Raw genomic sequence first — 26,707 nt, forward strand, 5'->3', positions numbered from 1 at the left:
GCCGCCCCCGCGGCAAGCTCGCGCCGCGCCAGACGCACGGGGAGCTCCCCTCAGCGCGGCTCGCCAGCCCGAGGCGGCTCACCCTGGCCGCGGCCGCCGCCCGCTCCCGGGCAACCGCGACGGGCCCAGAGCACAAGGGCCCCCGGGTACGGCGCGATCCCCGGATTCACAGGGAAACTCGGCAGGCGGGACTCCAGCTCCCCGCTGCTCGGCGAGGCCGCGGGGCGGGGCGGGCCGGCCGCCCCTGGCGGGGGGCAGTGGGCCGGACAGAGAACGTGGCCACGGCTGGGCGGCTCCGGCACTGGCTCCGGCCCGCACAGGGCGAGGGCAGAGGCAGGGCCCCCATAGAGGGGGTTGTGGGGTCCCTGCCCCTCCTCCGTCCTTCCGCACATTCATAGAATCATAGAATAGTAGGGTTGGAAGGGGCCTACAAGGCCATCGACTCCAACCCCCTGCTCAATGCAGGAATCCAAGTCAGAGCATCCCTGACAGATGGTTGCCCAGCCTCGCCTTGAACGCCTCCGGTGTGGGAGAGCCCACCACCTCCCTAGGTCATTGGTTCCATTGTTATATTGCTCTAACAGTCAGGACATTTTTCCTGATGTTCAGCCAGAATCTGGCTTCCTGTCACTTGAACCCATTATTCCGTGTCCTGCACTCTGGGATGATCGAGAAGAGATCCTGGCCTTCCTCTCTGTGGCAACCTTTCAAGTACTTGAAGAGCGCTATCCTATCTCCCCTCAGTCTTCTCAAGGCTAAATATGCCCAGTTCTTTCAGTCTCTCTTCATAGGGCTTTGTTTCCAGTCCCCTGATCATCTTTGTTGCCCTCCTCTGAACCCTCTCTAGTTTGTCTGCATCCTTCTTCAAGTGTGGTGCCCAGAACTGGACACAGTACTCCAGATGAGGCCTAACCAGTGCTGAGTAGAGGGGAACTAGTACTTCCCGGGATTTGGAAGCTATGCTTCTATTACTGCAGTCTAAAATAGCATTTGCCTTTTTTGCAGCCACATCACATTGTTGGCTCATATTCAGCCTGTGATCTACCACAATTCCAAGATCCTTCTTGCTTGTGGTGTTGTTGAGGCACATATCCTGCATTACGTATGTTGTTGTGCTATCCCACCCTTTTTCCTCTTGCAAGGACCCCAAAGCAGCTTACATGGTCTCCTCTCCATTTTATCTTCACAACAACCCTGTGAGGTAGGTTAGGCTGAGAGTCAGTGGCCGGCCTCAAGTCACCCAGGGAGCTTCATGGCTGAGTAGGGACTGGAACCCAGGTCTCCCCAGGCCCAATCCAGCATTCTAACCACTTTGCCACACTTGCTCATTGAATGGAATGATTTCTTTTCAGTCCCGTCCCCCCCGGCCAGTTTTCTTTACCAGACTGGGAAAAAGAGCCAATGAAGCAACCACTTAGGGGGCAGGCCAGAGCACTTCCAGATTCCACCCCATAGCGTCTTCTTGACTGGACATTGCTGCTTCTGTGCCCCCAGTGCCTCACCGCCAAGTCCAAGACCCCACTGGTGGCCATGTCTACAGCTGCGGCCTCACACGTGTCCCGCCGTGCCTCCAAGCCATGTGTCTCGCCCCACTCTCTGGAGAACAGGAGCCCCCAGAAGTACTTCATCCCAGGTGAGGCTGAGGGCCAGTCAGCCGGGGCAAGAGCCTCCTCAGCGGAGGGGTTTCCCTTCGGAAGATGGCGGGGAGGCCAGGGTTACGTGCCCCAAAGGTGGCACATGCAAAGTGCAGAGCTGCCCGCACGCCCGCCTATCTGTGAACGGCAGGGAAGGGGGCGCCCTGCGGCTGGGCTTCCCAGCACGGCACCTGCAGAGCACTGCTCCCCCAGCACGTGTGCCGCTCTCCGGCCCACAGCAGCCATGGCTTGTTCTTCATTTTGGGGTGGCTGGGCAGGCCTGGAGGCACAGCGCTCCCGCTGCCCCCTGCCTTAATTTCCCCAGAGCGGCGCTGGGCTCACAAGGCATCCGGCACCACACTTTGCACGTGCTCGGGTGCACTGAACTTTTCCAAAGGGATCCTGCCCCACTGGTGCCTAGTAAGCTAGAGGGGAGCAGCTGTGGGGTTCAGCAGTGGGAGCAGAATGACTGGGCGGGGGCGGGGAGGGAGCCCGAGATGGACGGTGCTTTGCTGGGGAAGGTGAGCGTGAGAGGGTGGGCGTGCGTTTGGGTGCTGATGTGCGGAAAGGGCTTTGGGCCTGCCGGGGGCGAGGGAGTTGGCAGCAACGCCGTGCTCAGTTTGGGAGTGCCCCGCAGCCACCAGACCCCCAAGGAGAGTCCGGGAATGCCAGCAGCAGCTGTGCCGATCCATCTCCACAAACCAGTTCTCGTCTCCCGCAGGTCTCCTGTGAAACGGATGCTTCCCGCTTTCCAGGTTCAGAGGGAACAGGATGACGGAGTACATCTTCACCCCTGGGAAAGTGACGTGCCAGTCAGCCTGACCCGTTTGCCTTCTGTGACATGGGTGCTTTGCTGTCCTGTACGGGAGCCACTATGTGGTTTGGTATTTGGGGCTCAAGTCCACCCTCAGCCTTGTACTCAGTTTCTCAGGCAAGTTCCATCCTTTGTGAGTAGCCATGTCCCATGGCAGCCATTTTCTGAGAGTGCCCCCGAGTTTCTCAACAGTTCAGGGACCCCAAATAATCCTAGTCACTCACTGCTGACTGGGGGAGAGCAGCAAGATGTCCTACTTCCCAAGTGCCCTGGAACAGCCGATAGGATTCGTCCTGCAAGCAGGGCAGCTGCTGGTAGCCCCCAAAAGCTGCCCATGTGTCATGTCCCTGGAACTCTGGTGCCAATGAGAAGGGGATTTGTGGCTTCTGTTAAGGCTCTACTTCTCATGATCCATGTAATGCAGGCTTCACTGGATTTGTACCTCATGCCCAGTATTTGACTGGCAAGTCATCACTCATCAGGCTTTGGTGGAGCTTGATCAAATGCTTCGGAAACAAGGGCAAAGGTCTGGGAGCAGTGCTGAGGCCCAGAAAGAGGGCGATTCCCTCCCGCCAGTGGCAAAGACTTGCCTCCTGCCCCACTACAAGGGCTACGTGCCAGGTGAGCCTGCGGCCTAGCTACCTCCCCACCCAACTCGTGGCTTTCCCCCACCGTCTGCTGCGGTCCATGACTTGCTTTACAGTGCTGGGCTGTGGAGACTTCTGTGCAACACGAAAGCTTGCAAGAGAAGTTGCCCCAATGACGGATGTCAGTTGGCCCCGTTACATCCCCTGTACGAAATACAGCAAGTGGCAAACTGTAGTCCTTTCAAAGCTGCAACGTGGTGCCCCAAATGTGGGGTTGATCGACTCTGATATCTGGCCTGAATCTCACATTTGCTGCTGCTCGACACCTCTGGAGAGGAAGCACCCAATTCCTCAGCCATGGAGCTGAAGGTGGACTTTGCCTCGGTTGGGACTCGAACACTTGGCGGCCAAGCGCTGGAGCCTTTCCTGCCATCACCCGTTGGATGGCTCACCACGCTGGCCAGGGATCGCTCTACACTACAGTGACCCTTTCTTGAAAGGCAGCTGACAGAAAATTCTGTGGGAATATTTGCACGAACAGAGTTCTGCGCTCACTCTGCCTTCAGGCCCCCAGGCATCAGTCCCTGTAAAGCATGGGCGAATCCCAAGGGACCGGCCTTCCCCTGCAGGACGCTAACTTGGCCATGGCCTTGCTGCCACCATCACTGCCCCCCCGGTAGTTTGCTTGCCAGAAAGGACAATGCACCTTCACAGCAATGTTTTAGCCTTGGGGGTGGAATGAGGAGATTCCACCCCGCCCCTGGGATCCTCTGTGACCCCAGGGCCGCTTGCAGCACGAGCTGGTGAAGGGAGCGACTGCAGCAGCTGCAGGTCTGGGGCTCTGCAGCCAGAGGTGCGTTCTGACACGAGCAAGGAAGGTCTCTGCGGCCGTCCCAGCCCCCTCGCTTTCCTGCTCTCTGCTCTTGTAATAACTCCATAGGGAACCTCTCTGCATTGGAGGAGGGAATTCTTCTATTTTGCTCCCGCTTGGTGCTTTTGTCAAAACAAAAATGAGCTACTCACAAGTAGTCAGAGCTACCGTCTGAATTTAAACGGTCATGTCAATCACTTGGCTAGCACATTGGGCCCCATCCTCAGTGCCTGGGGGAAATGGGGGAGGAGGAGGTGGTGGCAGACGTTCCCACAAATTGTGCCCATTGATCATTTGCCAGACATTGCAAGAAGCTGCTCTGGGTCGCCAGCCTCCTCTTGGCTTTTCCTCTCCCCTCCAGAAAGCCCCCTGCACAAGAGCATCCCCACCTTGCTCCGGGAGAAGGCTGCAGCATTTGCCCAGCCAGGACACCGGAGGCCCTGCCCGACACACCTCGCAAGGCATCACTCCTGGGGTCTTCTGTCTGCTTGTAGGCTACAAGTTCCAGTTTGGCCACACCTACGGCCATCTCACCCACAATGCCCTGGCCCAGAATACTTTAGAGAAGCAAGTGCTGGATATGCTGCTGCCATGACCCTCCCATGGCAAGCGACGCTAACGAGAAAAGGAGTCCAAGATGGGTGGGAGCTTTTAAAAAAGGAAATTCTCAAGGCACAATTACAAACAATTCCAACAAGAAGAAAAGGTGGAAGACAACAGAAGAAGCCAGTGTGGCTTCACAAAAAGCTTAGGGATGACCTGAAAACGAAAAAGGACACATATAAGAAGTGGGAAGAAGGCCAAGTAACAAAGGAAGAGTACAGGCAGGTAGCACAGAATTGCAGGGAAGGTGTCAGGAAGGCTAAAGCGGAGAATATTAAATAAGGATGGCAAAATGATAACAGATGACAAAGAAAAGGCAGAAGTGCTCAATTCCTACTTTGGCTCAGTCTTCTCCCAAAAGAGGGTCTATGACCCCGCTGGCAAAGGCGAAGTACAGGCTGAAGGGGCAGGATTGCAGCTTGAGATCAATAGGCATATGGTCAAGGAACACCTAATTATTTTGAATGAGTTCAAATCTCCAGGGCCAGATGAACTGCATCCTAGAGTCATAAAGGAACTGGCAGAAGAACTCTCAGAACCGCTGTCTATTCTCTTTGAGAAATCATGGAGGACGGGGGAAGTGCCAGATGACTGGAGGAGGGCTAACGTTGTCCCTCTCTTCAAAAAGGGTGAAAAGGAGGAACCTGGGAACTACAGACCAGTCAGTCTGACATCAATCCCAGGGAAAATTCTGGAGCAGATGATAAAGGAATCCATCTGGAAGCACCTTGAAAACAATGCCGTGATTACTTGAAGCCAACATGGATTTGTCAAGAACAAGTCCTGCCAGACAAATCTGATCTCACAAGTGGGGTACCACGGGGCTCAGTCCTGGGCCCAGTGCTCTTCAACATTTGTATTAATGACTTGGAGGAGGAGGTGCAGGGAATGCTGATCACATTTGCAGATGACACCAAATTGGGCGGGATAGCTAATACCCTGGAAGACAGAAACAAAATTCAAAGTGATCTGGATAGGCTGGAGCGCTGGGCAGAAAACAGCAGAATGACATTTAATAGGGATAAATGCCCAGTTCTGCACCTAGGAAAAAGAAACCAAATGCACAGTTACAAGATGGGGGATACGTGGCTCAACCACACTACAAGCAAGAAGGATCTTGGAATTGTGGTTGATCCCAAGCTGAACCAACAATGTGATGTGGCTGCAAAAAAGGCCAATGCTCTTTTGGGCTGCACTCATAGAAGCATAGCTTCCAAATCCCAGGAAGTCCTAGTTCCCCTCTACTCTGCACTGGTTAGGCCTCATCTGGAGTACTGTGTCCAGTTCTGGGCACCACACTTGAAGAAGGATGCAGACAAACTGGAGAGGGTTCAGAGGAAGGCAACGAAGATGATCAGGGGCCTGGAAACAAAGCCCTGTGAGGAGAGACTGAGAGAACTGGGCATGTTTAGCCTTGAGAAGAGAAGGCTGAGGGGAGACATGATAGCACTCTTCAAGTCCTTGAAAGGTTGTCACAGAGAGGAAGGCCAGGATCTCTTCTCGATCATCCCAGGGTGCAGGACATAGAATCATGGGTTCAAGTGACAGGAAGCCAAATTCCGACTGAACATCAGGAAAAGCGTCCTGAGCAATACGACAATGGAACCAATTCCCTAGGGAGGTGGTGGGCTCTCCCACACCGGAGGCGTTCAAGGCGAGGCTGGGCAACCATCTGTCAGGGATGCTCTGACTTGGATTCCTGCATTGAGCAGGGGGTTGGACTCGATGGCCTTGTAGGCCCCTTCCAACCCTACTATTCTATGATTCTATGAATGTGCGGAAGGACGGAGGAGGGGCAGGGACCCCACAACCCCCTCCCTTCTCCAGACAAGACCCTCAAGAAGGCTGGATGATCAGGAGATTGGGGGGGGGGAGATCCAAGGATGGTTCGGGCTGGACTAGGTGGCCTTTGGATCCCTCCCACCTCTTTGAATCTCTGCAGGCTGTTCTTCCCGAGGCTTGAACCATCAGCATCCTTGATGGGGCAGAGGGAATCAGGGGCCAGCGTGGGCAGGCCTCAGACATTCATGGCATTCACGAAGGACACAAGAGTGTTGCTGGGGGTGCAGAGATACCAGTTTTCAGAAGGGCAGAATTACCAGCATTTTCATGGATCCTCCATCCTCTGCCCAAGAGCTGCTGCATGTCCCGGCAGACCCAACAGGGCTAGATGGAGTGGCAGCCTGGCTCCGCGTAAGACGGCTGTGCAGAAATTCATCTTTCACTGGGATTCTGAAGATGAGAACAGGGTATTTGGGGCCAGAGACCAACAATATATTTATAACATTTAGATACTACTAAGGGTATTTTTTAAATCTAATAATTAGAAAACATCTTTTGGCTCAATTTTGGGGTGAGAAAGCAACACATTTCAACTGTCTAGCCAGCAAAAGAAATGTGCCAGGATTTGAAAGTGATGAGATGTTATGTGTGTGTGTTTTAATTCTTCATATCATGAGGTTGCACACTTCTGGAATAAAATGCTAGAATAAAATACTGGAAATTAGAAAATGCGGGAAAAAAATTTTGCTACTCATTTTTCAGCCACATTGAGGATGTAGCACTCACCTGTTAAGAATTACAAGATCTACTTGAAATCAATGCAACCTCTATAGAAAATATTCCAAATGAATCTTTTTCCCCCTTCAGAGGTAACAGCTTTGGGTTTCCAAGTAAAGGTGGCCGACTCATTTGTGGGGGAGAGGAGCATCTCTACAAAGATTGGGGGGAAAGCTAGGCAGAACTCTAGCTGCTGCCAGGATAGCCTCTAACAACCTGAAATGACTGAAGATCAATGAAGGGGGGGGCATAATCATAAGGCCCCCGTGCCAGGTGTGCTGAGGAGTCCAGACCCTACAAGGAAGACTGCACGAACTACAGAGCATGCTTGAGGTCAGCTCTCTCCCTACTGCCACCTCACTCTGACCCCACCTGTCATGCCCAGCCCAGCCCCCAGCCACATCCGGGTTGCCTTTCCTTCAGCCAGAGCCATCTAGGGATGGGCGCTTCAGCCAAACGTGAGCTTGTCAAGGCGCTCCAGTTTATGCCTCAAAGTTCCTTCCAGCTTGCGTTCACATTGGAGGGGGTGTTTTTTCACAAAATGTTGTGCATAATTCCATGTGCACTTCCACAAATGCATGTATCACGTGTGTTTTTAAAACGTATTTTCTCCCATTGACTTGCGTCAGCAATTTTTCAAACGTGCACATTCTTTGTGTGCGTTTTTGGTTGCTGCGTGAATCTCACTGCACACTCAGGAGTATGTGAACTCCGAGTGCCAGACCGTGCTCAGGTGTGTGTTCAGTTCCAGGAGGCACAAGCTGGATACGCTCTGATCAAGAGTGGGCTGGAACAGGCCTCGCGGCAGCCCCCGACACCACCCACCCACGCGGCTGGGATCCAAGGGGAACGGCTCCGCCTGCTGGCGCACAAGGAAGGGGGGTTGTGGGGTTGCCTGCAGCGCTCCCCCCAACCGCCCAGTTTCCTCTGAAGCAGGGCTCGGAGATGGTTCAGGATGCTCTTGAAAGAGAGGGGCCGGGTCCTGCCCGCAGCGTGCCAGCCCTGTCCTGGGAGGCTCATCCAGGGTGGCCTTGAGCCCCTGAAGGGAACGGGCAGAAAGCAGGGCCACTGGAGGAGGTGCCGCCACAACCCCCTGAAGAGGGAATCTGCAGCCCGCAGCCGGGCTTCCAGGGTTTTAACATGACTACTGACTGGCTCAAGAGAGGGATCAGCCTGCCCAGGGGGCATGCCCAGGGGTCGGGGAGCTTCACCGAAAGGCATTGCTTGGAGAGGGATTAAACTAGCCTGAAACTGGGCTGTCATCTGCCTGTCACGCAGCAGAGGCCAAAGGAAAAGCGCAAGACCCCTCTGGTGCTGCTGGGAAGCCACCAGAGGCTGCGCAACAGGAGCAGCTAGCCCTCAGCCACGTTTCTTGCAGCATCACGACATGTTGGAGCTGCCATTTGAGATACTGGAAAGTACAGCTGCTGCAATTATTAAGCATTTGAATGATGCAGCCTTTGGGAAATGGTCACTTTGTAGAATCGGGTGGGAGACTGGGGCTGTGACAACACAGAAGAGAACGCAGTGGACACTGTCTTGGACTCCCAAAGGCTTTTGACAAAGTCCTTCACCAAAGACTCCCAAGCAAACTTGGCAGGCATGGAATAAGAGGGTAGGTCCTCTTATGGGTCAGCAACTGGCTGAACAGAAAGCAGAGGGTAGGAATACATGGTAAATTCTCCCAAGGGGAAGAAATAGTGGGATCCCACAGGGATCTGTATTGGGACCAATACTTTTCAACCTGTTCATAAGTGATCTGGAATTAGGAGTGAGCTGTGAAGTGGCCAAGTTTGCCGATGACACCAAATTATTTAGGGTGGTCAAAACAAAAAGGGATTGGGAAGAACTCCAAAAGGATATCTCCAAACTGGGAGAATGGGCATCCAAATGGCAAATGTGGTTCAGTGCAAGCAAGTGTAAAGTGATGGACATTGGGGCAAAAAAATCCCGACTTCAAGTATAGCCTGATGGGATCTGAGCTAGCGGTGACTGGCCAGGAAAGAGATCTTGGGGTTGTGGTGGACAGCTCAGTGGAGATGTCAACCCAGTGTGTGCTTGCTGTAAAAAAAGGTAAACTCCAAGTTAGGCATAATTAGGAGAGGAATTGAGAATAAAACTGACAAGATCATACTGCCCTTATACAATGCTATGCTGCTACCAATTTAGAATACTGTGTACAGTTCTGGTTACTGCAGCTAAAAAAAGATATTGTAGAACTGGGGAAAGTGCAGAAAAGGGCAACAAAAATTATCAAGGGGCTGGAGCATCTCCCCTATGAGGGAAGGTTACAACAGCTGGGATTGTTTATCTTGGGGAAAAAAGGGTCAGGGGAGACAGGATAGAGGTACACAAAAATGCATGGTGTGGAGAAAGTGGGTAACAAGACATTTCATAGAATCATAGAATAGTTCTATGTTCGTATGCTACATGTATCAGCAAAAGCGGGCAACTGGGGAAAGTGTGGGGAGATGTAAGAATGCAATCACCACCATCCCTGCCTTATTGCCCCTCAATTTCTGGAAGTCCATTTGATAAATACTTACCAGACTTAGTTGCTCCTGCAACTTGGGGCAAGGGGCTAGAAATTTCATTTTTGTCCTGACAAACTGAGAAAAAAAATGTTGTGGTTCCAATGAGAATGTGGATATGGAGACATTTTTCTCCTTCTGCCATAGTATTAGAACCCAACAGGGTCAAGCTGATTGGTGGGAGATTCCGGACAGATAAAAGGATTTCTTCACAGAGCACATAGTCAAACTATGGAATTCACTACCACAGGAAGTAGTGATGGCCACCAATTTGGATGGCTTTAATAGGGGGTTAGACAAATTCCTGGAGAAGAAGATCCATGGCTACTTGGCTTGACAGCTACGTGCTACCTCCAGTATCGGCAGCAGTGAGCCTGTGCGCACACCGCTTGCTGGGAAACGGGTGGGAGGGTGCTGCTGCGCTTGTGTCGCGCTTGTGAGCTTCCTGTGGGCGGCCAGTTGGCCCCCGTGTGACCAGAATGTTGGAGTAGGTGGACCTCTGGTCCGATGCCACATCAGGGCTCCTCTTGTGTCCTTGTGTTCAGTGGTGTCCCCAGGGTGAGGCTTGCAGTCCCACCTTTCTCCGGCCCCAGTTCTTAATCTTCCCCCCGTCTCCCTCTGCCGAGGCTCCTCTCCAATCTCCCTTACCAACCTTTTTCTACCTCATCAGGGAGTTCTCTGTAGGGACGGAAATGGAGACCTTCCTCTCCAGGCTTCAGCTAGAGATGCCAGCAACAACCTTCCGGTGTCTCTGCTTTTGCATAAAGGGGGGGGGGGGTGTCACAATTTGGGGCACGCCAGAAGTCCCTGTACAGATCCTGGGGTGGAATCACCAGTCACTGCTGCAGAGGGGAGCTCTTAATCAGCACCTTTTTTATTAATATGCGTCATAAATAAATAAATAAAGGCGAGACACCCTGTTCTAACGGCAGAAGTACAATTTAAATATGGTGCCATTTCTGCAAGAGCCTTATGTACACACAGGTGCAAACGCTGCGACTCCAGCAGCCCCCTCGGGATGGGCGAGGCAGGGGCCAGGCGCCCGGCCGAGCCCAGGGTGCTGTCCGGCTGCAGCACTGTCCTTGGGCCACGCGGTAGCGGGGCGGGCCTGAGGCCTGGAGGGCACCCCCGGGTAGCCACACAGCGCAGGAAGGGGGCACGGGAGTCTCCAGCCCCACGGGAAGGGGGGAGCCCGCCAGCACTGCCCTCACGGGCCCTGGCTGCTGGGCCCTGCTGCCGCCCTGCAGCCACCCCGTGATATGGTCCCCCGCGAACCAGCCCCTTCTCGCAGAACAGCCACAGCCACTGCCAGAGAGTGGCACCCTCCCGCCCCTGCCGGGGCTGCCCACCGCCATTCTGCTCACGCCAGCTGACCACAGCCCGGGACGGATGCATGGAATCCCTGCGCACCCACATCCTGAAATCCAGCCTGCCATGGAGGTGGGGCGCGAACAATGCATGTGGGGCTGTAGCTGGACGTGGGCTGCGCCGCCGCTCGTCATGAGGGAGCTGTGTCCTGCCGCGCTGCATGCGTCCCGGCAGCGGGCCGTCCAGGTGGGCGAGTGCCAGGGTGGGTGCCGGTGGGACGGAGGGTGTGGAGAGGCCCAGGGCGGGTCGCGCAAGGCTGCTGCCGTCCCGATTGGCCTCGCTGGCGGGGGCGCCACACCAGTGCCAGCCAGCCCCTCTGCCACGCTGCGCCAGCCCCGCCGCTGGCCGTCAGTCGTCCTCATCCTCTACGGGGGCAACGTGCATGATGGGCACCAGCCCGCTCTCCGCTCCGCAGCCACACTGCAGCCAGTGGGCGTCCGCCTCGCCCAGCACGCGCAGCACAGCCCCCTTCTCGAAGCGCCACTGCCCGGCCTCAGTGGCGATGTGGCGGCAGGAGGCCTGCGTGCCACTGTGGGAGAGGAGAGCACCATGAATGCGGGGCCTGCACTGCTGCGGGCCCTTCTGGGCGGCGGGCACCCCTGCGCTCGCCGTGGGAAGCCTCTGGACGGGCCCTGCGCGGACCCAAGGAGCTGCGGCAGGGGCCAGCCAGCAGAGCCCATGGCCCCCAAGCATGCCCTCGCGTCGCCAGCCCTCCCCGCCACGGCGGTAGCACCCCGCCCAGCTGGCTGTCGTGCCCGCAGAGAGGCCCTGCCAGCTCCTGGGCACCCGCAAGGTGTGCGCTCCCTGCGCTCTGCCTCTGCAGGCTCCCCAGGGAGTGCGGCCCAGTCTGGGTAGGCAGCAGCCAGAGCACCGGGCCTGGGGATGGGAGCCGCACACCCAGTGGGCTTGGCAACCCTGGCCAGCCCGTCTCCCCAGTCACAAGCCCTTTCCGTGCTCCAGGTGCCTCCGCCTGGGGAGCCCCGGAGAACAAGCATCTCGCCACCCCGACTGTCCCTCCGCAAACCTGTCTCAGAGGGACTCCGCATTCCTGCCACACCAGGCGGGGGCAGGGGAGCAGCCAGACAAAGACTAGGGAGGAGGGACCAATCCGCTGACTCGGTCCGACAGGCCGACACGGTGGCCCCTCTTGCCCAGAAGGGGGAAACCGGGCTGCTGCAAAGCGGTCCCACAGGGAGAGGGGCTTCCAGCCACAGGGTGAGCCGAGGCAGGCGGGGGAGACCCAAGGCCGCCATTGCTGCTCCTCTCCCAGATGTGGAGGGAGGGCAGCGGCGGCCTGGAGGAGGGCCTGCCCTGTTCCTTCCAGCGCCGCCCCCCCCTCCCCCCGCAAAGGCACCACCGCACGGGCCCGCCTGCGGCCTGCTGGGCCTACAGCCAGGCTGAGCGCTGGGCTTTGGGAGATGGAGACGATGACGACGGACCACAAGGGGAGCCTGCCACAAAACGTTGCAGCATGGAGTGCTGCTGCTGCTCAGTTTCCCAGCCATTCTATCCCCACGCCCCCAACAGATGTTTCTCTTGCCACTGAATGCTCTTAGTCCTCAGCGAGCTGTTTTTGGGTCCCCCCATCCCTTTAGGGTTCTTTGTCCTGAAGCTGTTTTTGCACTTCAGCAAACCTGGGTGTTCCCTCAACCGGCTGATACTTCCATCTCATGCATGGGTGATGCCGTTTTGGTTACATAAGCAACAGCACTCACCCCCTGAAGACTGGAAAGAGAGTGGCAATAATAAAGGCTAAAATCAGGCGCCACTGCAGAAAAAAGAAACACGAAAAGAGATCCTGCCTGCAATCTAAGGTTCCATGCAGACGAACTAAGGAACAGGCCTTAGCGCTCAGCTGGGGCAGACTCTGAGATGGCCACCTGGGCTCTCCCCTGCCCCATTTCCTCCCCAGCCCCCTCACACTCCCCCAGGGGCTCCCCCAGGGGCACCCAAGGCTCCCCTCCCCACCGTCACCGTGTCTGCTGCACCAACCATTCTCACAGTGGCGGTGCTCACCATGGGGTGTCTCCCCGCCCCCCACTCCCTAGCCATGCTTGTGCCTTCTGGAGGGGAGCCAGGCGCATGAGCCGCAACCGGGCACGGCTGCCCACGTTTTGAAGGCATCTGGGGGCTTGCCACACAGTGGCCTGGGCTTGTGGCAAATCTCTCCAGAGCCCTGCAGCCTGCGCATGGCTGAGCCTGGTGGGAAAGGAGAGCAGCCAGCAAACAGCTCCGCGCCACTGGGCCAGCCCGCCTGGTCCCCCCAGTTCAGCCCCAGGCCCACGCCACTCACCACGGTGTCTTGGGGGACACTGCTGTCCCCTTGGGGCATGAAGATGGAAGATCCACAGGCTGCGCCTCGGGCTCCGAGGCAGCCTCTCGCCACACGCCGGCCCCCACGGTCTGGGCCATCAGCTGGAACATGGAGCGATCCAGGCTCAGCCACCCAGATGGCAGCCTGGAAAGAGAGCCAGAGGTCAGGCACAGCACGGCTGGTGAGGGGGATACAGAGGGCTCAGGGGTCCTGGGCCTGAGTGCGGGAGACAGTCAGTTCTGGCCCGTGCAGGGCAGCAGAGCCCTCCCGAAGGCTGAGGCCTGGGGTCTCCTGCCTAGTGCTGGCAGGGCCTCGCCCTGGGCCCTTCCACTGACCGCCCAGCCCGGAGAAGGCCTAAGGCCCAGCCAGCAGCTCCAGGAAGGAGGCTGCACCTGGCAGGGCAACCAGGCACCAGCACAGTCCTCTGTCCTGCCAGCACTCCCTATGAAGGCCCACGGGCAGAGCCTGCCAGAGGGCGCCAGGCCGCACCCAGGGCTGCTCGGCTTCTTCAGTGGACGCGCCCAACCGCCATCTGCTCTGCAGTGCGAGTTGCTCAGCACGCAGAAGGCCTCTGGCTCTGGCTCCGTCTCCGGTGGGGCTGGAAAACCTCTTGCCCGAGAAGCGGGACAGCTGCTGCCGCCCATCCATGCTGACAGTGCTGGACTAGAGGGGCCCCGGGGCTCCGACTCTGTCCAAGGCAGTGTCCTGCCTTCCTAGACTAATGCAGGGCCTTCTGGGGGCATGCAAATGAGCTTTTTACTGCACAGTCACCTAGCCTCAAACACAGACTCCCATGGTGGGCCCCTCTGCCTGGGAGCAGCCGCAGCTCAGCCCAGCGCACTGAAGAGTCCGCCGCCCGCAATGGGGCGAGGGCAGCAAGTGGCCTTCCCCACACCCCTCCCATGCCCCCAACTCTCGGCTCCAAGAGCCCTCCCCGTCCGAGGGGCGCCCTTCCTGCCAGCACCAAGGGAAGGGCCACACGCCCAACGTGGGCCAGGCTGCCCTCGAGAGCCCCGCGCCCTTCGGCCCCCGCCGATCCCTGCCCTTGCCGAGGCGGCGCCACGGAGGCCCCGTGCTCGCGGAGGCTCACCCGCCATGGCAGCCCAGGACTTTGCGCTGCAGCCCCGCCCCCCGGAGCGCTCACCCCGCCATTGGGGCTTTCCCCAAAGCGTGACCCCGCCAGCTACGGGGCTTGCAGCACACGGCAGAGGGCGCAGCTTTACTGGCCACCAGCGGGCACGGTGGCCTTTCTATTGCTGCACTTGTTCTGACGCTGCTGTGTTTTGCGTTCGCCACTTTGATACCTCTCTGGAAAGCGGTATATAAATTTGAGCGAGCGCAGTAAGAACAGTACCAGCTCCCCCTGGCCACCCCTCCCCGTGCCAGGGCCCCAGGTGCAAGCCCCACTTCAAAGCCAGCCCCACCCCTCGGCACAGCCGCGCCGCCCCTCCTACCTGCTGGTGTGCTTGGGGTCCTTGGGCACCTTCCGGGAGCCAAAGAGGCGCCCCCACTTGGGCTGGCTGCTGCCGGGGACACTGGCACTGCCCCCCTCCAGGCCCCGCCCCCCCTCCTTCTCCTGGGCGCGCTTCAGCTCTGTCAGCACTGAGTCCGGCGGGCTGCCCATCCAGGAGGGCCGGCTCTTCTCCCTCGCTTCCGCCCTGGCTGCAGGCTCCGGTGGCGTCCACGGGGGCTCTGCGGCCACCTCCGGCGGGGGCCTGTCCTTGAGGGGCGCTTCTGTGATGGGGCAAGCCTCGGCCCCTTCCACCACCCCCTCCCGCGGGGGAGGCCCCATCTTGGGCTCCGCCGGCCGGCTGGCTGCACCTGCCGCAGCCTTCTTCTTCCGCTCATGGCGGACGCAGCGAGCGCCCTCGGCTGGCCCTTCGATGTAGACTTGGGAGCTCTGCATGAGCTGGTACCACCAGCTGGCCTGCTTGTCCTCCTTCGCCTCCGCAGCGCCCGCCCGGGTCTTCCGCCGGCCCGCCTCCTCCCCTCTCGCAGGGCCTCCGGAGGGGGTGCCCACCCCCTTGACCCTTCCTGCCGCCGCCGCCTTCTCCCCCAGGGCGCTGCGGGGGCCTCCTGGGCCAGGGCCCTGCTCCGCCACCCTGCAGTCGCCGGTGCCCCTCCCGGCACGGGCCCTCATCAGCTGCAGGGTGGAGTGCGCCGAGCGCTCCAGGCCCTGCTTGACGCGGAGCAGCTCCTTCTGCTGCTGCTGCTGCTGGCCCGTCTGCAGCAGGTGGTGCTCAAAGCGGAGGTCCAAGCTGAAGGGCAGGAGCGAGAGTGGCTGCAGCGAGAGCAGCACCTCCTCAAAGAGGCCCTGGCAGATCCCGTGGGACAGCGACAGGAAGCCCACTGGCTGGTAGTGCACCTGGATGATGTCTGGGGGGGCAACACAGAGGTCCCAGCCTGGCACAGCCACGCAGCCCAGGGCTCCCCACTGGCTGCCATCTCAGCCCCCCCCCCCCCCAGTGCTTCACGGCCTGATGCTTGAAGGCACTGGGAGCCCCAGCCCCCTTCCCCTCCCTGGACTGGGTCCTGATCGACGCCCAGTTACACCTGAGGACAGGGACACTGCGGCTCGGGCAAGACAAGATCTTCCTGCGCAGCCAGCCCAACAACCTCTTGCAACAGGAAGTGGAGGGCTTCTTACGGCTCCACTGCCTGGAGCCCATCTTTATTTTCTGTCCACGGCTGTTTTTCTTAAACATGGCCAGCAAGAGAAGATGCCGCCTGCCTCCCCGTAGCAACAAAGGAGCATCAGGCTTCCTGGCGCAGGAATGCCACTCCGTCCTATAAGCCTGCCTTAAGGCACATCCCCCCTCCCCTCCCCAAGCCCCAGTGCCCTCCATGCCCCAACAGGAACGGTCTCCTGGGTTTCCAGCCTCCTTAACAGGGACAAGCTGCTCCCTCTCCAGTTTCCCTCACCTCTGGAAGGCTGTACCAGGGCCAGACCCAGGCACCTTCTCCAAGGCAAGATCCTCTGGTCCCTGCCTCTGGGGCATTTCCTCCAACCCTCCCCTCAAGGGAAAGTGCTGAGACTCTGTGGCCACCGCCTGGTCTGCGTAGTCTACATGTGGGGCAGGGGAGAGTTCTAGTTTCTAAGGCCCCCAACATCCACCAGCACACCACCAAGTGAGACACCTGGCCTTTGGTCAGCCTCGCATGCCAGTATCACACACGCATCTCCCTCCCTCCCCCCACACACACCAATGGCCAGCTGTCCTTACCTTCATGGTTGTAGAGGTGGTTAAACCAGAACTCCAGTGACCGGATGCTGTGGGAGAAGTAAGTGGGGCAAGATGGTGAATACCAGTGAACAGCACATGAGGATGGGGGGCGACTGTCTCGATAGAGAACCTTACAGGGAAGCATTGCAGCTGGGTCACAAATGTGGGGCAAACTCAGAAGCAGGCGGACTCAGGGCAGGAGAAAAAGACTGGCTTGGAGCAGGGAGGTACTGCTACTGCTCAACTGTTTCCTGTTCCCTATCTCCTAACTGAGCAGAGCAGAGGAAGTTGCTCCAGCTAGTCTAGGAGCTATACAAGCAAGCAAGCTCCCAGAGAGAGAGAGAGCGACTGGAGAGAGCAAACAGGAGCTCGGCAGGGAAGGAGACAAAGGCAAAGTGTGGGACTCTGTTGTTAACCTCCAGTGAATAGAGGACAAAGCACAGGCTATCCCAGTCCAATCAGAAAGCTAGAACTGTAAAGGGAATACAGGCTATGGAAGGAAGGACTCTCCAGTGGTGACCTGCAAGGTCTGTGCAATGTTTGTTTTCCTGCCCGAGATCAACATGGCCTATGCGTTCAACAAGTGTACGTTGATTGCACTGTTGGAAGATAAGGTAAGAGGACTGGAGCGGTGAGTGTCGACCCTCCAGGGAAAAGGAGAAGAGGAAGAGTTCTTAGAACGATGGAACTACAGCAGCAAAGTGAAGAACAGAAGCTAGAAGAGCAACAGCAAGCTGAGGCAGAAGAGGAAAATGCTGAAGTGAGGAAAAATGGAGTAGAGGATATTCCTTGGAAAAAGGTGACAGGAGAAGAAGAACTAGACGCCACTCTGCACCAGTGGAAGCAGTGGAGCTGTGGAACCATTTCCAAGTCCTTGAGGATGAGACTGGAGGACAGCCTGCAGAGGAAGAATTACAGGGGAACCTGCATGAGAGTGAGCAAGAGACTGAAGGTCAGTCAAGCAGAGGCGATGAAACCCAGGCCTACAACAACAAGAAGAGTAGTAGTGGGAGACTCCTTGCTGCATGGGATCAAAACCCAAGTATGTCATGAAGACCCATGGACTTGCCAAGTATGCTGTCTCCCAGTTGGATGGATTAGAGATGTGACTGAAGAGTTGCCTGCGCTCACAAAGCCCACTGACAGGTATCCCTTTCTTCTCATCCATGTGGAAACAAATGGTACCACCAAGCGGAGCTATGAAGAAATCACGTCAGACTTTGAAGCTTTGGGAAGGAAACTCAAGAACTTTGGGGCCCAGATAGTTTTCTCCTCCATCCTTCCAGTACTTAGAAGAGGGATACCAAGGAAAATACTCCAGGTGAATGACTGGCTACAATGTGCCGATGCGAGAGATTTGGATTCTGGGACCATGGACTACACTTCCTGGAAGATGGACTGTTGGCAAGGGATGGGTTGCACCTCACAAAGGATAAGAATGTGTTTGTCCACAGCATGAAGAACTTCATCAGGAGGGCTTTAAACTGAACCCTAATGGGTAGGAAGGTGTTAAGTTGGGGGTAACAATGGAAGTAGGTGCATGCACTGCAACAGAAAGAACAGCTCTAATAGCTTCCAATAACGGTCTTCAAAAACATGTAGGAAGAAAGCCAGACTATGAAGCACGTGGTCTTCAATGTCTATACACTAATGTCCAGAGTATGGGAAACAAACAGAACGAACTTGAACTCTTAATACAGGAGGGAAATTATGACTTGACAGGTGTAACTGAAACTTAGTGGGATGACTCCCATGATCAGAATACAGCCACTGAAGGATATAACTTGTTCAAAAAGGAACAGAAAGGGAGGTGGAGTTGCACTATATGTTAAAAATACGTATCTCTGCACAGAAAACACAGGAGGATGAGCTTGGTAGCCCCATCGAGAACATCTGGTTTAAAATAAATGGAGCAAAGAATAAAAAGGAACCTGGTGGTTGGAGTCTACTACCAGCCACCCAATCAAGGAGAAGATGAGGATGAAACTTTTGAAAAGCAAACTGCCAGTGTTTCAAGGAAACAAGATGTAGTAGTAATGGGGGACTTCAATTTCCCTGATATTTGTTGGGAGACAAATTCTGCATAACATGGCCCCTCTAAGGAATTCCTGACTTGTGTTGCTGATAACTTCCTCCTACAGAAAGTAGGGGAAGGAACTAGAGGCTGGGCTATCCTTGACTTGATCCTAACCAAGAGAGATGACTTAGTGGATAAAGTAGCAGTTACAGGATCTCTGGGGGAAAGCGACCATGTTGCACTTGAGTTCTTGGTTCTAAGGGAAGCAAAAGCCGAGTGTAGCCAAAAGTGTACTGTGGATTTTAGAAGAGCCAATTTTAATAAACTCAGAACAATGATTAGTAAGGTCCCATGGCAATCAACTCGAATGAGAAAAGGAGTCCAAGATGGGTGGGTGTTTTTAAAAAAGGATATTCTCAAGGCAAAATTACAAACCATTCCAACAAGAAGAAAAGTTGGAAGACGACAGAAGAAGCCAATGTGGCTTCACAAAAAGCTTAGGGATGACCTGAAAACAGAAAAGGACACAGGAAGTGGAAGGAAGGCCAAGCGACAAAGGAAGAGTACAGGCAGGTAGCACAGAATTGCAGGGATGGCGTCAGGAAGGCTAAAGCTGAGAATGAGCTGAGGTTAGCAAGGGAGGCTAAAAGCAATAAAAAGGCTTCCTTCAGATATGTGCATAGTAAAAGGCAGAGGAAAGAAATGGTGGTTCAGCTATTAAATAAGGATGGCAAAATGATAACAGATGACAAAGAAAAGGTAGAATTGCTCAATTCCTACTTTGGCTTAGTCTTCTCCCGAAAGAGGGTCTATGACCCCCCCAGGCAAAGGCGAAGTACAGGCTGAAGGGGCAGAATCCAGTGTAGGAGAGCCAGTGTGGTGTAGTGGCAAGAGTGTTGGACTGGGAGCTGGGAGATCCGGGTTCTAGTCCCCACTCAGCCATGGAAGCTCACTGGGTGACTTTGGGCCAGTCACACACTCTCAGCCCAACCTACCTCACAGGGTTGTTGTTGTGAGGATAAAATGGAGAGGAGGAGGATCATATAAGCCGCCTTGAGTGCCTTGCAAGAGGAAAAAAGGTGGGATATAAATGCAATAATAATAAATAATAATAATAATATAGGATTGCAGCTGGAGATCGATAGGCATATGATCAAGGAACACCTAATTCCTTTGAATGAGTTCAGATCTCCAGGGTCAAATGAACTGCATCCGAGCGTAATAAAGGAACCGGCAGAAGAACTCTCAGATCCGCTGTCTATTCTCTTTGAGAAATCATGGAGGACGGGGGAAGTGCCAGATGACTGGTGGAGGGCTAACGTTGTCCCTATCTTCAAAAAGGGCAAAAAAGAGGAACCTGGGAACTATAGACCAGTCAGTCTGACATCAATCCCTGGGAAAATTCTGGAGCAGATGATAAAGCAATCATTTTGGATCAGGTAACCTCCCTTGTGGACTGTGAGAATGCTGTGGACATAATATACCTTGACTTCAGCAAAGCGTTCAACAAAGTTCCCCATGATATCCTGATGAGCAAACTCGCTCAAAGTGGGCTAGAGGAACCAACGATCCAGTGGATCCACAGTTGGCTACAGAATCGGACTCAAAGAGTGCTTATCAATGGGACCTTCTCAAACTGGTGAGAGGTAACGAGTGGGGTACCGCAGGGCTCAGTCCTAGGCCCAGTGCTCTTCCACATTTTTATGAATGACTTGGAGAAGGAGGTGCAAGGAATGCTGATCAAATTTGCAGATGACACAAAATTGGGCAGGATAGTGAATACCTTGGAAGACAGAAACAAATTCAAAGTGATCCTGATAGACTGGAGTGCTGGGCTGAAAACAACAGAATTAAATATAATAGGGATAAATGCCAAGTTCTGCACCTAAGAAAAAGAAACCAAATGTACAGTTACAAGATGGGCGATACTTGGCTCAACAATACTACAAGCGAGAAGGATCTTGGAATTTTAGATCACAAGCTGAATATGAGCCAACAACGTGATGTGGCTGCAAAAAGGGCAAATGCTCTTTTGGGCTGCATTAATAGAAGCTTGGCTTCCAAATCCCATGAAGTTCTCCTTTTCCAAATCCTATGAAGTCTTGTTCTCCTCTACTCAGCACTGGTTAGGCCTCATCTGGAGTACTGTGTCCAGTTCTGAGCACCACATTTTATGACTGGAAACAAAGCCCTATGAGGACAGACTGAAAGAATTGGGCACGTTTAGCCTTGAGAAGAGAAGATGGAGGGTAGATATGATAGCACTGTTAAAGTACTTGGAAGGCTGTCACAGAGAGGAAGGCCAGGATCTCTTCTCCATCATCCCAGAGTGCAGGACACGGAATAATGGGCTCAAGTTACAGGAGGCCAGATTCCATCTGAACATCAGGAGAAACTGCCTGACTGTTAGAGCAATACGACAATGGAACCGATTCCCTAGGGAGGCGGTGGGCTCTCCCACACTGGAGGCGTTCAAGACGAGGCTGGACAGCTGCCTGTCAGGGATGTTTTGACTTAGATTCTTGCACTGAGCAGGGGGTTGGACTTGATGGCCTTGTAGACCCCTCCCAACCCTACTATTCTAGAATTCTATGATTCTATGAACTCTCCCAGTGGAGAAACTGGACTGCCACAGCCCGTCGCAGTGGGACACCTTCTGTGATGGTCAGTGGCATGACTGTGGCAACTGCCCACGTTCCTCCTCAGAACCAAGTGGCACAGCAGCTGTGCAGCCATGCCAGGCAGAGAAGATTTCAGCTGAATGGCCTCATGCAGCATAGCAGCTGCCAAGCAAAGCCCAGCTGTGGTGGTGTGTGGAGTGCTTTTGCAAGCTGAATTCCCCATGGGGAAAGGAGGGTCTTAAGCCACTTGAGAATCAGGGCCACCTTTCCAGGATGGGCTTGGAATGCAAGAGGTCCATCGCTGGGACGGAAACAGGTGGCTCAGGCGCTGCCCCCAAGCTCTCAGACCTGCTTTCACTCCTCTCGCCTGTCACAGGCTCACACACCTCCCCTTCCCCACCCACAGCCCTGCACTGGGTCTAAGACTTGTGGGTTGGCCTAATACTTCAGCGGTGGGCGGCGGGGAGGCATGCCCAACCGCTCTTTCCCCTCACACATCCTCCTTCAAAGACAGGGGAGCGCAGCACTGGCCCCACCCCCGCCGCCCACCCCGGCTGCTTTCTGGACCCTGCGCTGACAACTGCCGGGACAGAGAGACTCGGGAGCTGCTGCTCACTTCAGGAGGCCGAAGATGAAGGCGTTGAAGCGCATGGTGTGGCTGCTGAGCTCAGGGTATTGGCTGACTTTGCTGTAGAGGCCGTGCAAGACTTTGGTGGAGGGTCCTGTGGAGGAGAGAGTGCAGAGTCAGGCACGGACCTGCTCATCCACACCTTCCCATCACATTGTGCACACACATACATGTTTGGCTGCAGGAGAGTCGGGGTTCAACCCACCCAACCCCAGGGGAAAGGATCTTGGGTAGCATTCGTGGGAAAGAAGTTCCTCCTGAGAGACATGCTGTCCCGGATTTTTAAGAAATGGCTGGTGTTTTTTTACTGGAGTTGCTGGGAACATTACTAAGAACTTGCTCACTCACCTCACTCAAAGCAATATAACATTTCTTATTATGAGATGCAAATCCCAAATGTTTAATGATACATAATGAAGAATTTGAAAATGCAAGTAAGTGAAACGAAGTAATTGTATTAAAGGGAAGACACATAAAGACACTAGAAGGCCACAATGAATTCTGGGTAACTGGTATTAAAAATAATTGTCAAGATGGCCTGGATAATATCCAAGAAGAGACTGTCGAAAGCTCATTGCTCAAAACCAATGTAGGTTTGACTGGCCAGAGTCAAAAGTTATTTAAGAGTGCTAGAATGTGAAGCCTTGTTACTTTTGTCCAGAGCTGAAAAGCATATTTTCACTTATATATAAGCAGACAATACTGTATAAGGCACAGACATCAAAATGTTTGATACACACCTGCCTAGAAAGATTTGTGTACTTAGTAAGTTTTAAGTAAGGAGTAGTATTTTAAAGATATGATTCAAAATTAGTCTAGCTTGAAAGATGTATGTGTAAGACTATTTTGCATATTTAGATTTTTAGGAATGTTTAATAACAATGAGGTAATTAGACTGTGAGCCCTAATTTATGGGGCAGTGGATCCTATTAGTATTTATTTATTGAGCAGGGGGTTGGACTCGATGGTCTTGTAGGCCCCTTCCAACCCTACTATTCTATGATTCTATGATTACATCATCCTATGAAGCTGATTGGTGGGAGATTCGGGACAGAGAAAAGGAAGGGCTTCTTCACACAGCGCAGAGTCAAACTACGAATTTCATTTCCACAAGACATAGTGATGGCCACCAATTCGGATGGCTTTAAAAGGGGGTTGGACAAATTCATGGAGGAGAAGGCTATCGATGGCTACGAGTCCTGATGGCTATGTGATACTTCCAGTATCACAGGCAGTGTGCCTCTGTGCACCAGTTGCTGGGGAACATGGGTGGGAGGGTGCTGTTGCGCTCATGCCCTGCTTGTGGGTTCCTGGTCAACAGCTGGTTGGCCACTGTGTGAACAGAATGCTGGACCAGATGGACCCTTCGCCTGATTCAGCAGGGCCCTTCTTAAGTTCTTATTTGCACCTTAGAGCTCAGCCTGTCCCACTTCCTCATCCTCAGCCTGATTCAATCCATGCCTTCCCCCACCAGCCCCTACTCCTGGCTGTGCTTTAACTTTACTTTATAAAAAATGCTTTTAGCAAATAGCCTTTGCAGGCCTTCCAGTTAACTTATCAAATTCACAGGTGGAGGTGCATCTGAGTGAGTGTGTATGTGTTTGTGTGTGTGGGGGGGTGAGCTTCACCAAAGAGAAAAAGGTGGGCCCAGGACCCAGGAGCTCCACAGAACCAAAGAGCTTCGTACCCAGCCGGGTGGAGGCCTCCACAACGCTCCAAGGGATGTTCCGCCGCTGGCCAACAATCACGTCCAGCACATAGGCCTTGAGCCCGTCGCTCAGGACATCGCGGATGGCTGGGCACAGGTACTTCAGGATAAGATGTCCCACGTTGGGGCTCACGGAGCTGTTCCCCAATTTGGCCTGGAAAACGGGTGTGGAGGGAACAAGGTGTTAGAGCCGGTGTGTGTGATACCCAGCCTTTTGCCTTGATCAGTTCCATGCCCAGAACCTGGCCAGGGGTGCCTTGGCTGGGGTGGCTGGGACATGGTTCCTCTCCATCTGCCATGCATCCTCCTGCTCAACTTTCATATTTCCAGTGTGTTTCCTGAAAACTCATCGGTGGGGGGTGAAGTTTGGTTAGGAGACAAGCCCTGCCCCACCCGCAGAATCTCAAGTGCTTACTGGAGACATCCAGAGAGAAAAGGAGGTGACGTAAGCAGGGACTGTCAGCAGGCAGGGCACCTCAAGGCACGCTGTGAGTGTGGTGGGAGAAGGGCAAAGGCTCATGAGTGGCACAGCCAGTGAAAGTGGCGGGGGGGTAGGGCTTGGCCAAGTGACTGGACGCCTCTGCTTGAAGGAAGGAGACGCCTTTTGGCACTAGCTTTCCAAGCAGGTTTTGGTCCTCCCAGGCCCCCTTCCCAGGGGAACGACTACAGCGCTGTGGGAGAGCACCTGCTGTGTGTGTTGAAAGTCCCAGGTCCAATCCCTATTGGCATCTCCAATGAAGAGGTTCAAATGGAAAGGTTGGGAGAGCCCCAGCTGCCACGCAAAGGAGACAAGGCCAGGCTAGGGATCTGGCCTGGCACGCAGCACCTTCTGACATTCCCCACTCTGCTCCCCACTATTTATCCCTTCTAGAGCACCATTAGTTCTTGTGGGGGCATTGCAGTGGCCTGCTTCACCGGGGTATTGTGTAAGAGTTACACACAACACCCCTGTGAAGCAGGCCACTGTTACTTCCCTTTGACAGATGGAGAACTGCGGCTGAGAAGTGAATTGCTATGAGCTCATGGTGTGGCCAAGGAATGGGATTTGCACTTGGATCTCTGAGCCCCAAGGCTGTTGGGACCACATCGGTCTTTTCACTGATTTGTTGCTGGCTTGCTTTAAGAACTGTACTCTGTTTTTGCACCAGGTAAGGCAGGATACCACCACCACCACTACTACTGCTGCTGCTGCTGCAGCAGCTGCTACTACTACTACTACTATTATTATTATTAAAAACAGCCTTGAACTCAGCCCAGATCAAACAGTAGAACCAAAGGCAAACTGGAAACCTTCTGCTCCAGAGGGTTCAGAGACACTCAAGTCTGCATTACCTCCAGGCTGTAAATCCTCAGGATTACTATAAGCAAGCAAGAAACAAAACCCTGGGTCAGGCTGCTGCCTGGGGCCTTTCCAGGAACAGGCAAGGCTGGCTTTCTGAACAACAGGCTGCTCTCCAGAAAGCCCAGCACCAGCCACCCTGTACACCCTCCTGAGGGCTGGGGCGGGGGAGCCCACCCCCACCACTTTGCTCTTGGAAACCAGAGGCATGGAGTAGCAGGAACTGTTGGGGGTGCCAAGGGGTCACAGTGATGGAGAGGTCTTCAAAGGAGGTTCCAGGAACTGCTCAGGACCCCTCGGAAGCCGAGGGGAGAGGGAGGCAAAAGGAGAGGCAGGCTTTGAGGGGGGGCCAGGCTCACCTTCCCCCCGGGGTCTCTGCTGGTCCCAAAATGTGCCACAATCAGATCCACAGCCATGTTGATGGCCTTGACAAGACCTGGTGGACAGAAGACAAGAGAAGGGTTGAGAGGCCTCACAATGCACCAGCTGTACATCCCAAACAACACAACTAGCAGAGAACCTTTCTGAAAGACCTTCCCTGGCCCCAGAAGTTCCCTTCCTCACAAAAACTCCAAGGGTCCAGGAGCAAGCCGTGACTTCCTGCCCTCGCTTGTAACGCTCCCATTTCCGACAGAAGACTCGCAGTGGGCAAGAGAAGCAGTCAGGAAATGGCAAGCTGGCTGGCCAGCCTTCAGCAATGCTGGATTGTATCCTGCTCTACCTGGCTACGAGAGAGCAAGTCAAGCATTGGGACTCAGCCCCAATCCTGCTTCAGGGGTTTTAAGAGCCATCTCCTAGGGAGCTGCAGGCTGTGCTGAGGGAGAGGAGAGAGGGAGGCAGGCCCATTCCACCAGCCCTACAGAAAGGCTGACTTTCCCCCTCTTCCTTGTGTGTTGTGTCTTTTTTATTGTAAGCCTATGGGCAGGGACGGTATCCTTTGATTATTTGTAAGCAACCTGGGAAGACCTTTTGGCTGAGGAGCAGGATGAAAATACCGCAAACAAACAGGATGTGTTCCTGGGACATCAGATCTGTTATTGAATTTCCTAAAGTCTTTTTCTTTCCTTAAAAGTGTGTGTGCGTGTGTGTGGGGGGGGTGTCAAGGGGATTGGATTGGGGCCATGGTGCTTGAGGAAGGAGGGTGAACTAATCCTTTCCCTGATTAAAGTTGCCTCCCTGAAGCTGCTATTATGGGAATGGGCTGGGCCAATACAGGTCCCTGTCTCACCCCCCACCCCCGCCATGTCTAATGGCAACTTCAGAGGTCTTTGATTTATATCAGGGAAACACATGGCTGGGGGGAGGGGGGGAGAAGGGTTAAGCCACCTCCCACAGTGCCATGGTCCCAATCCAAATACCCACCCCATTGCTGCATTTAAGCAAAGGACATTAAATCTCTCACATCCCATCTTGTTTCCCCAACGTCCCCTCCAAAAGGTCTGCCCAGGCAGTGAAGTCACCTGCTTCCAGGAGAGGAGCCTTCCCTTCTGCAAACCACGCTGGGCCTCCTGATGGAACTGCCCACAGCAGTCCCAGACCTATCCACTCTTAAGACGGGGGACATTCATTTTTCCTCCTCTCCCTTCATGCCTCTTATGCCTGGGTTACTCTTGAACACCTGCCAAGTGCTCTCCCCTCTTCCTTCAAGTTGAAGGAATAAATTTTCCAGATTCCAGATTAAATTTTCCCCACCTTTTACATCAAGCCTTTGGCTTGACCCCTAAGTGGGCCTTAGCTCAGTAGAAGAACTCCTGCTTTGCATGCAGAAGTTCCCAGGTTCGGTCCCTGCCAGCATCTCCAGTTAAAAGGTGGCCAGAACTGACTGGGAAAGCGCCCTCCCTCCCTTGTATCACTGCCGGAGCCTTTAGAGAGCTGCTGCCAAGCAGAGG

The 26,707-nt window shown here is 54.6% G+C and overlaps 1 protein-coding gene and 1 long non-coding RNA gene across 4 annotated transcripts in view; both read right to left on the minus strand.

Annotated features, from left to right (window-relative positions):
• Window positions 1-26,707, minus strand: part of LOC146351847 (uncharacterized) — a 1,244,848-nt gene that overhangs the window by 117,130 nt on the left and 1,101,011 nt on the right. The gene's annotated exons all lie outside the window — the stretch shown is intronic.
• Window positions 4,560-26,707, minus strand: part of RUSC2 (RUN and SH3 domain containing 2) — a 61,306-nt gene continuing 39,158 nt past the window's right edge. The window contains exons 6-14 of one of the 3 annotated variants that reach the window (XM_084832694.1): window positions 25,178-25,254; window positions 23,459-23,633; window positions 21,760-21,865; window positions 16,506-16,552; window positions 14,736-15,657; window positions 13,261-13,425; window positions 10,252-11,496; window positions 6,609-6,741; window positions 4,560-5,448 (exon numbers count right to left, since the gene is read on the minus strand). In XM_084832694.1, the coding sequence (XP_084688820.1) occupies window positions 11,316-11,496; window positions 13,261-13,425; window positions 14,736-15,657; window positions 16,506-16,552; window positions 21,760-21,865; window positions 23,459-23,633; window positions 25,178-25,254 (1,673 nt within the window). In that variant the 3' untranslated portion in view covers window positions 4,560-5,448; window positions 6,609-6,741; window positions 10,252-11,315. Of the gene's footprint in view, window positions 5,449-6,608; window positions 6,742-10,094; window positions 11,497-12,865; window positions 13,426-14,735; window positions 15,658-16,505; window positions 16,553-21,759; window positions 21,866-23,458; window positions 23,634-25,177; window positions 25,255-26,707 lie in introns of those variants that run through there. The other 2 variants (XM_084832696.1, XM_084832695.1) reach the window with 2 other exon arrangements.

Source organism: Heloderma suspectum, chromosome 2, assembly GCF_057233095.1.
Source record: "Heloderma suspectum isolate Gila_16-S chromosome 2, 16-S_ref, whole genome shotgun sequence".
In the NCBI taxonomy this organism is placed as follows: domain Eukaryota; kingdom Metazoa; phylum Chordata; class Lepidosauria; order Squamata; family Helodermatidae; genus Heloderma; species Heloderma suspectum.